The sequence below is a fragment of the Microcaecilia unicolor genome, chromosome 11 (genome assembly GCF_901765095.1).
Source record: "Microcaecilia unicolor chromosome 11, aMicUni1.1, whole genome shotgun sequence".
Classification (NCBI taxonomy): domain Eukaryota; kingdom Metazoa; phylum Chordata; class Amphibia; order Gymnophiona; family Siphonopidae; genus Microcaecilia; species Microcaecilia unicolor.
Window position 1 is genome coordinate 100,767,074 of NC_044041.1, and position 17,052 is coordinate 100,784,125.

General features: G+C 43.0%; 1 protein-coding gene across 4 annotated transcripts in view; it reads right to left on the reverse strand.

Moving 5' to 3' along the window:
• The window catches only part of ACSBG2 (acyl-CoA synthetase bubblegum family member 2), a 246,519-nt gene that overhangs the window by 15,853 nt on the left and 213,614 nt on the right, over positions 1 to 17,052 (reverse strand). For all 4 annotated transcript variants that reach the window (XM_030218100.1, XM_030218098.1, XM_030218101.1 and 1 more), the window contains one exon: positions 548 to 794. In XM_030218100.1, the coding sequence (XP_030073960.1) occupies positions 548 to 794 (247 nt within the window). The remainder of the gene's footprint in view (positions 1 to 547; positions 795 to 17,052) is intronic.

The window sequence follows — 17,052 nt, forward strand, 5'->3', positions numbered from 1 at the left end:
TCAGTTTTGAGCTATGTGCCTTTGCTAAGCAAGACAAGATTCATTTACTGTAGCTTATTCCTGTGCCAAAACTCTGTCTAATCAGCGCAGACACTCTCCACCCCCAGACACACCCTCTCTGCTAATATATATATATATATTTTTTTAGCACATGGGTAGCCATACTTATAGGCGCTTTACCATGGGACACCTCAGCACGCCCCGCTGTATGCCATTTTAACCCATTAGTGCCTGATGTTCCCATATGGGAACAAATCAATTTGTTCCCATATGGCTTATTATGGGAACATAGGGCACTAATGGGTTAAGCTGTGGTAAGCACATTAGTGATTACTGTAGCTTGGTAAAAGGGCCCTATAGTATACAATACAAAAAAGTCAATATTTAGAGAAAATGTGTCTTCATTCTTAGCTATTTTAAACTGACAGTAATACATTCATGAAATTTCATAAGGCCTTTTTACTCCCTTTTAAGAAATTTCCCCCAATGTACAGCAAGGCCAAGGAAAAATATTAAGCTTTGAAAACGTTTGCAGTACGACACTTACCTAGTTCTCCTCCAAAAATGGAAAAATCTCGTTCTAAAATTATCCACTTCTGGATTTTCTGTGCATTTGAGGTAGCTTTTTCATTGATCATATTGATTCCTTCCTGAATAACAGCATATATAGTTTTATCTTTGCCACCAACGATATCGGACACTTTCATAGCTTTGCTGCCTAGTTTCTGACAAAATTCGATGCTTTCTGGAGTCAGATCATCTTCTGGTTCTCCAGTCTCTCCATTAATGTTGCACTGCACCAAAAAGAAAAAAAGAGCTCCAAATGATTTAATCAGGTAGCATCATGAAAAATGCCAATAACTGCCAATACAGCAGTTATCAGTCTTGAACAGACTAATTCCCTCCACTCCATTAACACCAAACTATGATCAGTTACATAATTAGTTTAGTTGAGAAATGATCACAGTTCACTGAATTCAACCTAATCTGTGTTTGTACCCTGCCCATCCTCCTCTGTGAAATGTTAGTCGCACATATTGAATCCACAAGAATGTAAGAAAATGTCATAATGAGTCCATCTAGCCAAGTATTCTGTTTCCAACAATGACCAATCCAGGTCACAAGTACCTGGCAGAATCCCAAAAGTAGCAAGATTCCATGTTACTTACCTCCAGGGATAAGCAGTGGCTTTCCCCGGGTCTACCTTAACGTTTATGGACTTTATTTCCAGGAACCTGTCTGAACAATTTAGAAACACAGCTAAATTAACTGTTTACTACATCCTCTGGCAACAAGCTCTACAACTTAACTATACATGGCGTAAAAACATATTTTCTTCTGTGTGTTTTAAAAGTACTATCTATTTTCATATCCAAGCTAAAATTAATGGTTTTAAGAGATGACCTTAAGTCTATGGAGTTTCAGGGCTTTTGTGCTGTGGAGATTCCTCCTTGTTGGGACTCTGTGGTGGATGCTTACAGATCATTGGACCATTTTGCAGATATTCAGCTGGTGGATGTACAAAGATTATGGTCAAATTTTGCATCTTCCCACAGTACATTAGATGCATTCCCGAATTATCTACTGAAAACCTCTCCTTCCGTCCTTTAGGTTTGGTTGTACAGTTGGTTAATCAGTCTGTTTGAACTGGGTCAGTTTCCTAATGTGGTGGGGGACATTTTGTTGATATTTTTAAAGAATCCATCTGGGGACAAAAGCCAAGTATCTAATTAAACACCTATTGCCAATATTTCTCTTTTTGTAAAGATGGCTGAGGGCTGGGTGGCAGAAACTGTCAGATTATCTGGAAATGCATAATACCATCTACGACACCCAGTCTGGTTTTCGTAGGGGCCTCAGTACAGAGACCTTGTTAGGTTCCCTGTTCTTGGAAATTTACAAACCTCTAGGTTTTATTGCTACAATTTGATTTATCTTCTACTTTTGATTTAGTGGATCACAGTTGTCTTTTACTTAGACTGAATCAAACAGGGGTATTAGGAAAGGTTCTCAATTGTTTAAGTGTTTAATATGTTGCACATACAGGGTGAAGATGGACGAGATCTCTGCTCCTTGGAATTGACTACACTTTCTCCTGTCCTTTTAAATCCTATGATATGTACATTTGGGCAGGGTTAGTTATTTAGGGGTTAGATTTTACGCTTATTAGGATTTGTTTACCACCTTTTTGAAGGAACTCACTCAAGGTGGTATACAGCAAGAGTAAGTCAAACATAAGCAACAGACAATTACAGCATTAAATATTTTAAAACAATACTAAGTATGGCATAGTATGCTACATTATATAACTACACGATAAAATATTTTAATAGACAGGATAGGGTGTAAGCAACAATGGAACATATAGGTAAATAAGTAACAGGAGTAAAAAAATGAGGTCAGAAAGGTGCTTGAATATTATCTTAGCTAGGTAGACATGGATAAACATGTCCTGCTATAGTATGTGCAGCTGTTGTCATTCCTTGAATATGTATGTGACTAGCAAGTTAGTTACTTCTTCCATTAAAGGCCTGGTTGAAGAGCCAAGCTTTCACCTGCTTCCTGAGGTACAGAGATAGTCTTCTGTTAAACGAAGTCTTTCAGGGAGTGAATTCCAGCATGTGGGTTGCGGATGACATTACTCTTTTGCTCCCAGTGACATCTACTTTGGACAGAGAATTGGATACTGTCCACCAATGTTTTGTGTTGGTGCAGAACTGGGTACATTCAAACTGTTTTCAGTTGAGCTTAGGAAAAACTAAAGATCCTCTATCAATGAAACCTGAATGTAGTACAGTTCAGAATAAGGTTTTTCAATTTGAAACTAGACTCGTATTGAAAAACCTTTTGGACTACATTTTATATATGGCGTTTGAAAAATCGGTGCCAAGAAAATTGTCACCTAAGTATATTCTATAAACCACATCTAGATTTAGGTGCGGTTTATAGAATACACGACCATGCCTGTGCCTAACTCTAGGCGCATCCATTTTGGTGTAAATTCTGGTGCCTACGTTTGGTGGGGAGCAGGTGTATTCTATCTCTCTCCCCTTCAATCTGTTAAAAATTCTGCTGCATGACTTATATTCCGCCAGTGTCACTATGCTCATATTAGCCCTGTCCTCAAGTCACTTCATTGGCTCCCTATCCACTTCCACATAAGTTCAAACTCCTCTTATTGACTTACAACTGCATTTGAAAGTTAAATCAACTGGAAATTCTTTGATCAGACTGTAATCAGTTCTGGTCATGCCTAGAGAATGTTTTTGATACAGCACTTGGCTGACTCACTGGGACTTATAATCCTACCCACCCCAGGGTTTTCCAATCATATATAGAGAAGCCAAAACTCATTAACTTTACTTCTCAGTCACACACAGGCAATCTTGCAGACTGTTAACCCCATCATAGTACACCTATGCATACCCATTTCAACCAATCAGGATGACTTTTATTCTCTGTAATAATTGTGGTGCTTTAGTTTCAAGGCCAATCATCTGGAGACTTAAGGCTTGTCCTGTCTTCAGCTCGCTAGTTTAAAACAGGAGCTCAGTAAAGTAAAGCAGGAATTGGATGCACTTAAAGCAGCTTCTAGGACTGCACAAAATCATACCAAATTTTCACCACTGCCTCAAAGGATAAAACCACCTAAGAATAGATGGTTCACAGTAGGCTCAGGCAGAGAAGCATCCGCCCTCAAAAGTGTTGCCCCTACAGAATTCTTTTGCTCCATTACAGCACTGTGATGTTCCTGAAAATAGAAATGGGACGGAAGAAAAAGCAATGAAGGTGGAACAAAAAGATATGAAGGTACCCAAAGAGAAAAGACACCCCCAAATCACTAATGTTGAAACATATACCAGGAAATGTAGATGGAAAGCGATGACCACAAATGCTCACAGTCTATGCAATAAAGTTCATGACCTTCAAGCCCTGATGTTGGAGGCAGACTTAGACGTTGTTGCAATCATAGAGACTTGGCTCAATGGCTCCCATGAATGGGATGCAAACATACCAGGCTATAATCTATTTAGAAAGGACAGAGATGATCGTAAAGGTGGAGTAGCAGCTCTGTATGTGAGAAATGATATCACAGCGACTGAAATGACAGGGACCTGGGGAAAGGAAGAAGCAATATGGATCACCTTAAAAAGAGATGATAGAACCTCTGTCCACATGGGTGTTGTCTACAGACCCCCGACACAATTGGAGGAACTAGATAAAGATCTGATCGCAGATATTCAAAAGTTGGGAAAGAAGAGAGAGGTGCTGTTGCTGGGAGATTTCAATCTGCTGGATGTAGATTGGAAGGTTCCATCTGCGGAATCGGAAAGAAGTAGAGAGATCGTGGATGCTTTTCAAAGTGCTCTGCTCAGACAAATGGTGACGGAACCCACGAGGGAGGGAGTGACGTTGGATCTGGTGCTCACAAATGGGGATAGTGTGTCAAATGTCCGAGTGGGTGCCCGAGTGACCATCAAACAGTTTAGTTTGATATGACAGCTGAAGTGGAGGGCGGCCACTCAAAACTCAAAGTCCTGGATTTCAAGCATGCTGACTTTAGTAAAATGGGGGAATACCTGAGGAAGGAGCTGATGGGCTGGGAGGATGAACAAGAAGTGGAAGGACAGTGGTCCAGGCTGAAAGAAGACATAAATTTGGCCACAGACCTTTATGTAAGGAGAGTAAATAAAAGCAAGAGAAAAAGGAAACAGATATGGTTATCCAAGCAAGTGGCCAAGAAAATAAAGGCTAAAGAGTTGGCGTTCCTGAAATACAGAAAAACTCAAAGAGGAACACAGAGAGGAATACCGGATGAAACTGAAAGAAGCCAAGAGAGCTATGTCTGGCGAAAGCGCAAGCGGAAGAACAAACGGCTAGAAATGTAAGGAGGGGTGACAAAAATTTCTTCAGGTATATTACTGAAAGGAGGAAGACTGAAAAGGGAATTGTGAGACTGAAAGATGCTGTGAACTGCTATTTAGATAATGAAGAAGAAAAAGCAAATTTGCTAAAAAGATACTTTTCTGTTTTCACAGAAGAAAATCCTGGAGAAGGACCACGATTGACTGGCAAAAGTACTAATGAGAATGGAGTGGATATTGCACCGTTCACGGAAGACAGTGTGTATGAACAACTTGAAAATCTAAAGGTGAACAAAGCCGTGGGACAGGACTGGATCCACCCCAGGACATTGAGGGAGCTCAGAAAGGTTCTGGCGGGTCCTCAAAGATTTGTTTAATAAATCCTTGGAGACGGGAGAGGTTCCATGGGATTGGAGAACAGCGGATGTGGTCCCTCTTCACAAAAGTGGTGATAGGGAAGAAGCTGGAAACTACAGGCCGGTAAGCCTCACTTCGGTTATTGGAAAAGTAATGGAAGCAATGCTGAAGGAAAGGATGATGAATTTCCTGGAAGCCAATAAGCTGCAAGATCAGAAACAACATGGTTTTACCAAAGGTAAATCGTGCCAAACGAATCTCATTGAATTCTTTGACTGGGTGACCGGAGAATTGAATTATGGACGTGATATAGACATAATCTACTTAGATTTCAGCAAAGCTTTTGACACGGTTCCCCACAGGAGGCTCTTGAATAAACTGCAGAAGCTAGAAGAATGGTCTAAGGTTTGGCAATTAAAATTCAATGCGAAGAAATGCAAAGTGATGCACTTAGGGAGTAGAAATCCACGGGAGACGTACGTGCTAAGCGGTGAGAGTCTGATATGTATGGACGGGAAGAGGGATCTTGGGGTGATAGTATCTGAGGATCTGAAGGCGACGAAACAGTGTGAGACAAGGCAGTGGCCATAGCTAGAAGGTTGCTAGGCTGTATAGAGAGAGGTGTGACCAGCAGAAGAAAAGAGGGGAAATGGGACTTGATATACTGCCTGAGTTTTTTTTGCAACTACATCCAAAGTTGTTTACATATGGTACTTATTTTGTACCAGGGGCAATGGAAGGTTAAGTGACTTGCCCAGAGTCACAAGGAGCTGCAGTGGGAATCGAACTCAGTTCCCCAGGATCAAAGTCCATTGCACTAACCATTAGGCTACTCCTGTATAAGTCGTTAATGAGGCCCCAATCTGGAGTATTGTGTTCAGTTTTGGAGGCCGTATCTTGCTAAGGATGTAAAAAGAATTGAAGCGGTGCAAAGAAAAGCTACAAGAATGGTATGGGATTTGCATTACAAGACGTATGAGGAGAGACTTGAACATGTATACCCTGGAGGAAAGGAGAAACTGGGCTGATATGATACAGACGTTCAAATATTTTCCGTAGATGGGAAGGCGGTAGAACTAGAGGACATGAAATGAGATTGAAGGGGGGCAGACTCAAGAAAAATGTCAGGAAGTATTTTTTCAGAGAGAGAGTGGTGGATACTTGGAATGCCCTCCCGCGGGAGGTGGTGGTGATGAAAACGGTAACATTATTCAAAAATGCGTGGGATAAACAAAGTAATCCTGTTCAGAAGCTTAGCAGAGATTGGGTGGCAGAGCCGGTGGTGGGAGGCGGGGCTAGTGCTGGGCAGACTTCTACGGTCTGTGCCCTGAAAATGGCAGATACAAATCAAGGTCAGGTACACACAAGTAGCAGCACATATGAGTTTATCTTGTTGGGCAGACTGGATGGACCATCCAGGTCTCTCTCTGCCATCATCTACTATGTTACTCTGCAGCTCCTCAATACCTCTCCACTCTTATCTCGCCTCCCCGGGAACGCCATTCTCTGGGTAAATCTATCTGCACCCTTCTCCTCCAATGCTAAATCCAGACTCCACTCCTTTTATCTTGCTGCACCATATGCCTGGAATAGACTTCCTGAGCCGGTACATCAAGCTCCATCTCTGGTCGTCTTCAAATCTAGGCTAAAAGCCCACCTTTTTGATGCTGCTTATAACTCCTAACCCTTATTCACTTGTTCAGTACCCATGTTTTATCATTCCTACCTTAGGAATTCCCTTATTTGTCCTGTTTGTCTGTCCTAATTAGATTCTAAGCTCTGTCGAGCAGAGACTGTCTCTTCATGTCCAGTGTACAGCACTGCGTACGTCTAGTAGCAGTAGTATCCCTGCATGTAGATTCTTGGAACACCTACAACCCGCCCATTCCACGCCCCCTTTTTGGCAGTGCACATTAGAATTTATGCATATCACTTTACAGAATACACTTAGTAAGTTGTGTACATAAAGTACAATTAAAGCCAGTGTGTCAATAATTGCTTGTTAAATGGCAATTATCAGCGCTGATTGGCTTAAGTAATTAAATTGCACACACAAATCCAGAATACGATTGGATTTGCGAATGCAATTTGTCGAGCTATACAGAATCTGGGGTTTAAGTGTAATTTTAGACTCGAGCCTTACTGTGGAGACTTATGTTGATTTGTTGCTTAAGAAAGCTTTTTATGCTCTAAGGCTCTGTAGTATTAGCATTTTCTATGTGATCATTTTAGGATATTAACACAGGCTTTTTTTTACTTTTGAGTGACTGTTGCAACCTTGTTTTCACCTACTGCTTTATGAAAGTAGTCTGGTGGTTAAAGACCTTGCAAAATAGTGCAGATCTGTCAACCCAAAAGGTTTGACAGTACTACAACTTTTGTTACAGAAATTGCAGGGCTAGGGTTTTTTTTTTTTTTTTTTTTTTTTTTTTTTAAGTATGTTAGGTAATTTTTAGATCTCTTTATGAGCAGTCTCCCAGATATATTAGTTATGTAATTTTGGCCGTTTACGTGCAGCAAATCAGCTGACCTTGAATTTTCCAGCAATGACTTGTCAAATATAGCAGACATGCTCAGTTGAGATGGTCATATCAGGGCTGCATTAATGTTGAATTCACTTCCTTAAACATTAGCTTGAAGAGTTACTTACCTGTAACAGGTATTTTCCAAGTACATTAGGCCAATTCTCACATGTGGGTGATGTCATCCACGGAGCCCAGGTATGGACTTGCTATCCAGCATATTATTTAAGAGCTTGAGGCAGTGCTCCCACCGCGCAGGGCAGGTGCCTTCCCACCCGACTCGCAAGCACAGGACCAGCAGTACAATAGCATAGCTAATAACCAAATACAACTCCTAGCGGAATAATTGGCCTACTGTCCACAGACAATACCAGATACAGGTAAATAACTTCACTTTCTCTGAGGACAAAACCATATAATTCTCACATATGGGAATTCCTAGCAACCAGGCTCACTGAAACCAACCACATTAGGACAATAGGGACTTGCAATAGTGAGTCCCAAGAAGATCAATTCACCTGAAAACTTATAAACACTGCTGTGAAGGTGCAGCCTGGAATAGAATAAAATGGGTCTAGGCGGGTGGAATTGGATTCTAGACCCCAAACAAATTCTGAAGGACTGTTTGACTAAACAGTCTGTCTCGTTGGGTGTTCTGGTAAAGGTAGTATTTGGATGTGAATGTGTGGACTGAAGACCACTTTGCAAATCTCCTCAATGGAGGCTGACCTCAAGTGGGCTACCGACGCAGCCATAGCTCTGACAGTGTGACCTCCTAGAGTCAGCTCAGCCTGGGCATAAGTAAAATAAATACAGTCTGGCAGCCAATTGGAAAAGTGTATGTTTACTGATGGCAATCCCCATCCTGTTGGGATCAAAAGAAAGAAAAAGCTGAGTGGATTGTATAGGGCCTATTCACTCCAGGTAAAAGGCCAATGCTCGTTTACAGTCCAAGGTGTGCAGTGCACTTTCACCAGGATGGGCATGAGGCTTGGTCTGCAGGACAATTGATGCAGATGGAACTCAGACTCCATCTTAGGAAGGAACTTAAGGTGAGTGCGGAGAACTATTCTGTTATGATGAAATTTTATGTAAGGTGGGATCTGCTACTAGAGCCTGAAGCTCACTGACCCTATGAGATGAAGTAATTGTCACCAAAAACAAGACCTTCCAGGTCAAATACTTCAGAGGACAGGAATCCACTGGCTCAAAAGGAGTTTTCATCAACTAGGTCAGGACCACATTGAGCTCCCATGACACAGGTGAAGGTTTGACAGGGGGCTTTATCAAAAGCAAACCTCTCATGAAGCAAACTAAAGTCTGTACAGAGGAGGGCTTACCTTCTACATGAGAACGATAAGTACTGACTGGACCGAGGTGGACCCTTACAGAGTTGGTCTTGAGACCAGACTCAGAGGTGTAGAAAGTGTTCAAGCAGATTCTGCGTAGGGCAAGAGAGGGTCTAGAGCCCTGAGGGCGAACCTATGACACGCGTAGCCATTTTCGATGACACGCGGCGCCGCCGCAGTGTGGTCCGCCCTCCCTCCTCGCTCCCGGAAACTAACCTTAAAGCCTCCTTTCACGTCGCAGCAAGCAGCAGCAGGGCAGGCCACTCCTTCCTTCCGTGTCCTGACCTCGCCTGACGTAACGTCCGCGAGGGCGGAGCACAGAAGGAAGGAGGAGAGGTCTGCCCTGCTGCTGCTTGCTGCAACGTGAAAGGAGGCTTTAAGGTTAGTTCCGGGCCCGGTAGCGGGTGGAGGGATGGCCTGGCGATCTTGGGTAGGGGGGCCCGGGGGCTGTCCTAGTAGCAGTGATTTTTCTTGAAGTGACACACCACCCGAGTTATGCTCGGTTTTTTGGTGAATTTTGACACACCAAGCTCAAAAGGTTGCCCATCACTGGTCTAGAGCCTTGCCCTCAGACCAGATGGCAAACCTCCTCCACTTGAAAGAACAATTCTACTAAGAGATGTTTTCTGGAAGCTGGCAAAATCTTGAACACTCTCCGGGAGACTGAAGGAAGCAAATTCTATGATCTCAACATCCAGGCTGTGAGGGCCGGAAACTTGAGGTTGGGATGTAGAAGAGACTCCTTGTTCTGCGTGACGAGGGTCAGAAAACAGTCCAATTTCCATGGTTCTTTGGTAGATAACTCCAGAAGTAGGAACCATATTTGCCTGGGTCAATATGGGGAGATCAGAATCATGGCTCCCCAGTCTTGCTTGAGTTTCAGTAAAGTCTTCCCTACAGGAGAAATAGGATATGCATACAGATGACCAGTCCCCCAATGGTGAAGGAAGGCATCCGATGCTAGTCTATCACGTGGCCTGACCCTGGAGCAGTACTGAGGGTCCTTGTGATTGTAATAAGTGGCAAAGAGATCCACAAAGGGAGTTTGCCCCACTCTCAGAAAATCTCCAGGGCAATGTCCATGCTGAGACTACTCGTGAGGTTCCATTACGCTGCTCAGTCTGTTGGCCAGACTATTGAATTTCCCCACCAGGAATATGGCTCTAAGATGTGAAACTGGGCTGTCCAGTACAGGAGAAATTCTGACAGCTTTCGGACACAGAGTATGATCCTGTACCACCCTGCTTGTTGATGTTATACACCGCAACCTGTTTGGATGTGTACAATTTGGTCCAGTGTCAGTGACCACCAGAGTAACCTCTCTAATACTGGAAAAAGAAAAACCATTCAAGAGATTGTATAATACTAAAGGGTTAAGCTGCTGGAAATTAAAAAATGCTGAAATATATTCAGTCTTTTCTGATATGAAGGCAGCAAAAAGGTGTTTTGCTGAAATAGGACTTTTTGCACTTGGTGACGGTTGGCCTGTTTTTCTGAGATGTTCCTCTGATAAATGAAGATGCGTCACAGCTGAGCTACTGAAAGGGGTGTGTGCAAATGTAGAACGCATGTTATGTGAGAATGAGAAGTAATAGAGAAGCGGAGACATGCACAAACTGACATATTACCTAATGGAAAGGAATGTGGTTAAGAGCAGCAGAACTCAAGCTAGGGAAATTCTAGATGACAGTTGAACACCTATACCTGAAATGTCATGTGATAATGTCAGTTCATCCATAGTTTGTATATATATAAGAATGATTTTTGCAGAAGATGGGAGTTAGTTTTCTGTAGCTGGGAAGCTGGTTAGTGAAGTGTTCTTCACTTCTGACCTTTTTCTCTTTGCATATGCTTTGCTTAGCACTATTTCCAAACTGTTTTATTCTTTGCTTCTTCCATAATAAACATTTTATTTATTTTGACTTACACTTTTGAGTAAGCTAAGTTTCTTACCTGGAGCAGGTGTTCTCCGAGGACAGCAGGCATATATTCTCACATGTGGGTGATGTTATCCACAAAACCCAATGCAGACAATGCCAAGCGCACTGTCACTTTAAATCTTTCAGGCAGTGCTCCCATCACACGTGCGGGTGCTTTCCTGCCTGATGCTTGAACGTGGTTCCAGCAATATAGTACTAATGCTAAGACAACTCCATGGGGTGGCAGGAAGGAAGTGAGAATATATGCATGCTGTTCCCAGAGAACACTTGCTACAGATAACTTCGCTTTCTCCGAGGACAAGCAGGCATAATATTCTCACTTGTGGAATTCACTAGCTACCAGGCTCATAATATAAATCACTTTCTTCAACTAAGGAGATAGTGAGTCTGGTGGGGAAAAAAACAGGGGCTAGAGGGCAGAGCTGACTTAAGTAGTAAAAAGATTCTGCAGGACTCCTTGTCCAAATTGGCTAACCCGCCTGGAACACCGCTCCAGACAGTAGTGAGCCATGAAGGTGTAGATAGAAGACCACATAGCTGCTTTGCAAATGTCTTCCATGGAGGCACAGCAGAAATGGGCTACTGAAGCTGCCATGGTTCTTACATTGTGAGCAGTAACTTGGACATGAAGGGTCAGCCCAGACTGAGTATTAAGTGTAGGAGATACAGCCAGCCAAGTACATACGTTTGGCAATGGGTATCCCTAATCTGTTAGGGCCGAAGGATACAAAAAAATGGAGGACTTCCTGTGAGGTTTTGTACTTTCTAGATAATATGCTAGAGCATGCCTGCAGTCCAAGGTATGCAGTGCTGCTTCTCTAGGATTACAGTGTGACTTAGAGAAGACGACAGGGAGTACAATGGATTGATTGACATGGAACTCCGATAACACTTTAGGAAGAAAGAGTGGGTTCAAAGTAGAACCTGGTGTAAGGTGGGTCTGCCACAAGGGCTTGAAGCTCACTGACTCTTGTGACAGAAGAGCTATTAAGAACACTATCTTATATGTGAAGAATTTCAGAGAACAGGAATAAAGCGGTTCAAATGGAAGGATGACATTCAGACCCCCATGCCACTGGAGGCGGTTTGATATGAAACAAACCTTTTATTAAGGGATGAACTTTCAACCTAAGAATGAAAAGCACTAATAGCACTCAGATGAACTCACACAGGTTTAGTTTTTGAGGCCAAAGTCCAAAAGGTGGAGAAGGTACTCCATAAGAATAGGTACAGAGCTTGTAGTAGGATCGAGTGCTCTGGTTGCACACCTGAAAGTCTCTTCCACTTAAAAAGAACAACATTTTCATGTAGAAGGTTTCAGTTTCCTGTGTCAGAAAGGCTTAAAGAACAAATCTACATCGTCAAGAACCAAGCTGTCAGGGCGAGGGAGGAACTCTTCATTCTGCATTATTAGAGTTGGAAAAGAATCTAACTTCAATTGTTCCTTGGAGGATAATCTAGAAGAAGGAGGAACCAAATTTGATGTGGCCAGTAGGGAGCTATTAGAATCATGGTCCCCTGGTTTTGACGCAGTTTGAGTAGAGTTTTCCCTATAGGAGGTAGTGGGGGGGGGGGGGGGGGGGGAGTGTGTAGTGGTCTGTTCCCCAATGAAGCAACAAGGCATCTGGGACTGTACAGTTGCCTTCCTGATGCCTTCAAACATGCCGTAGTCCCACCACTCCTTAAAAAAACCTTCATTGTACCCTACCTGTCCTTCCAACTATCGCTCCATCTCCCTCCTCCTTTTCCTATCCAAGATACTTGAACATGCTGTTCACCACCGTTGCCTTGACTTTCTTTCATCTCAAGCTATTCTTGATCCACTTCAATCTGGCTTTCGCCCCCTTCATTCTACTGAAACAGCGCTTGCTAAAGTCTCCAATGATCTGTTCCTGGCCAGATCCAAAGGTCTCTATTCTATCCTCATCCTTCTCGATCTATCTGCTGCTTTTGACACTGTTGATCACAGCCTACTCCTTGATACGCTGTCCTCACTTGGATTTCAGGACTCTGTTCTTTCCTGGTTTTCTTCTCATCTCTCCCAGCGTACCTTTTGTGTATATACTCTAGTGGATCCTCCTCTACTTCTATCCCACTGTCAGTTGGTGTACCTCAAGGATCTGTCCTGGGACCTCTTCTTTTCTCCATCTATACTTCTTCCCTTGGTACTCTGATCTCATCCCATGGTTTTCAGTGTCACCTTTACGCTGATGACTCCCAGATCCACACCAGAAATCTCAACCGAAATCCAGGCCAAAGTATCAGCCTGTCTGTCTAACATTGCTGCTTGGATGTCTCAGTGCCATCTGAAACTAAACATGACCAAGACTGAGCTTATCATCTTTCCCCCTAAACCAACCTCTCCTCCTCCCCCAGTCTCTATTTCTGTGGATAACACTCTCATCCTTCCTGTCTCATCAGCTCGTAACCTTGGGGTCATCTTCGACTCCTCCCTCTCCTCTGCACATATTCAGCAGACTGCTAAAACCTGTCGTTTCTTTCTCTATAATATCACCAAAATTCGCCCTTTCCTTTCTGAGCACACTACCAGAACCCTCATCCACACTCTTATCACCTCTCGCTTAGACTATTGCAACTTGCTTCTCACAGGTCTCCCACTTAACCATCTCTCTCCTCTTCAATCTGTTCAAAATTCTGCTGCATGACTAATATTCTGTCAGTGTCATTATGCTCATATTAGCCCTCTCCTCAAGTCACTTCACTAGCTTCCTATCCGTTTCCGCATACAGTTCAAACTCCTCTTATTGATTTATAAGTGCATTCACTCTGCACTCCTCAGTACCTCTCCACTCATCTCTCCTTACATTCCTCCCCGGGAACTCCGTTCACTGGGTAAATCTCTCTTATCTGCGCCCTTCTCCTCCACCACTAACTCCAGACTCCGTTCCTTTTATCTTGCTGCACGATATGCTTGGAATAGACTTCCTGAGTCGGTACGTCAAGCTCCATCTCTGGCCGTCTTCAAATCTAAGCTAAAAGCCCACCTTTTTGATGCTGCTTTTAACTCCTAACCCCTTATTCACTTGTTCAGAACCCTTATTTCATCATCCTCACTTTAATATTCCCTTATCTTTTGTTTGTTCTGTTTGTCTGTCCTAATTAGATTGTAAGCTCTGTCGAGCAGGGACTGTCTCTTCATGTTCAAGTGTACAGCGCTGCGTACGTCTAGTAGCGCTATAGAAATGATGAGTAGTAGTAGTAGTAGTAGTAAAAACGGGAAAACTTGTTCCGAGAAGCGAAGAGGTCTATCGCTGGGCTCCCCCCCCCCCACCCCGGTGGAATATTCTACAGACTCCCAAAGTACTGAAGGACCATTCGTGAGATTGAAGTACTCTGTTCAGTTTGTACGCTACAGCATTCTGTTTGCTGGCTAGGTAAACAGCTCTTAGAAAAATGTTGTTTCGAGAAGCTGCTGAAATCCATATCTGGATTGCTTGTCAACAGAGATGGTAATAACCTGTTCCCCCCTGTTTGCTCAGGTAATATATTGCTACCTGGTTGTCCATGTGAACTAGTATTACCCTGACTGAAGATACAATTCTGGAAGGTTTTGAAAGGTGTTCCAAACTGCAATTCCAGGAAATTGATATATCTATTCTCCTATGGGGACCAAGAACCTTTTGTGTGGAGATCTAGGTGTGCTTCTCAACCTGTCATGGGTGCATCTGTGGTGAGGACCTTGGATTGTGGAAGGGGTTGGAATGGAAGACCCAGGGTAAGATTCTGAGACACCACCCACCACTGTAGAGAGTGGCATAGTTGTGGAATGATCAGAATACAAGCTGATAGTAATTAAGTAGCTTGGGACCACTGAGAAGAGAGTATTCACCGAGGAATTCAGAAGTGGAGATAAGCCAATGGCATTACATGGACTGTTGAAGCCATGTGACAGAGTAGGCAGAGCATCTGATGGGCAGATATTTGGGTGGAGTTGAACACCTGAGTGGAGAGATGTATTATGTTGCTTGCCCTTGGTCGAGGAAGGAAGGCCCTGCCCTAAGTTGTATCGAGGAGAGCCCCTATGAAAAGGTTTGAACTGGATGAAGATGTGATGTGGGTAATTGACCACAAATCCAAGAAGTTCTAGGAGCTTTATGGCAGATCGAATGGAGGTGTTCAGACTCAAGAGGTTGTCTTAATTAACCAGTTGTTCAGGCAGGGGGGAAAATGTGTATGCTCCACTTATGAAGTATTGCAGCTACTACTATCTGACACTTTGTGAAGACTCGAGGAGCCAAGGCCGAGCCAAGGTCAAGCCAAATGGTAAGACCTTGTATTGATTGTGCAGAGTTCCACAGTGAAAATGGAGGAGGTTTGTGTGTGCCGGGAGAACAGGTATGTGCATGCATGCCTCCGTGAGATCTAGAGAGCAAAGATAAGGGGAAGTAGCGACCCCATGGATATAATGCAAAGCATTTTTTTAAAGTAGAAACTTGTTTAAGTCTCATAGATCGAGAATTGTACATACTCCCCCTGTCATTTTTGGTATGAGAAAATATTTGGAATAGAACCTTCGATTCTTGTCCAGTGGAGGAACTGGTTCTACTGCATTCTGCCAGGAAAGGGGGGGCTGTCAAGAGCTCCTCTAAGATCTCCCACTGAACAAGGAACGGAAAAAGAGGCAGAGGCATAGCTTTAATCTACAGATCCCAATTCACAGTCACTACAACAGCCGGATCCATACTTCCCTTACTTGAAATTGCCTCAGTCAGAATCAACCACCCAACCCTACAAGACCACCTAAACTTTATCCTGTTCTACAGACTACCAGGCAATTGGCAAGACTGCCAAACACACCTCATAGATTTCATATTGAACACTTGTGTTTCCTCTTCAAGGTGACATTAATCTCCACCTTGAAGATGCTAACCTAACAAACGTGTGTGAATGCAAAGACTTCCTCCAACTATGGGACTTCCAATGGCCAAACACAATCCCCACCCACATCAAAGGACACACACTAGACTTAATCACATACAAATTCTCACATGAACTAAATATCACAGTAACAGATGCAAAATGGACAAGCATACCCTGGTCTGATCATTACAAAGCGAAACTCTCTCTTCACTGGCGAACAAAACATTCACAACATAAACAAGAGCAAACCACCTACACCACTAGAGGCAGATTAGACCCACTGCTATTCTGGCAACAAGTCTATGATAACGAATGGACAACAACAGACTCAACCCAATTTCTCCATGATTGGGACAACATAGCACCACTTCAAACCAGAACCTCACACAGAAAAAAATACCATGGTTTACTGAAGAACTAAAAAAACTAAAGACACAAGTCAGAAGACTTGAACGGGCATGGAACAAGAAAAAAGACGACACCACACTCAATGCCTGGAAGCAACTACATGGAAAATACAAATACACTATCAGACAGACTAAAAACATATTACAAAACTAAAATTGGTCCAGGCTACAAGGATACACATAAACTCTTCCAACTTGTAAACAACCTACTAAATACCACGCCGGTTACCTCCAACAATACAGACACCCCATCAGCAAACAACCTAGCCAACTACTTCAAAGAGAAAATCATAAAACTACGTGCTACTATACCCAGCAAACAATCGATTATGCTAACCTCCTTGAATGCCTAGACCCAATACATGGGGAATACCCAGCAGATCGATCATGGACCAACTCTGATGCGCTATCGACCGAAAATATCTCCCAATTACTCAACAGATACGCCAAATCACACTGCAAACTAGACATCTGTCCTAGCAACCTGATAAGAAGCGCCCCCCCAACAATTTATAACAGACCTCACGAAACACTTGAATTACATGCTACAAAATGGTCTTTTCCCAAAGGATAAAGGAAATATTCTACTTACTCCACTACCTAAAGACGCGAAGAAAAGCACAAATGACCTAACCAACTACCGCCCTGAAGCATCCATCCCGTTAATAACCAAACTCATAGAAGGTGCAGTGACGAAACAACTCACAAACTACCTAAATAAATACTCAATC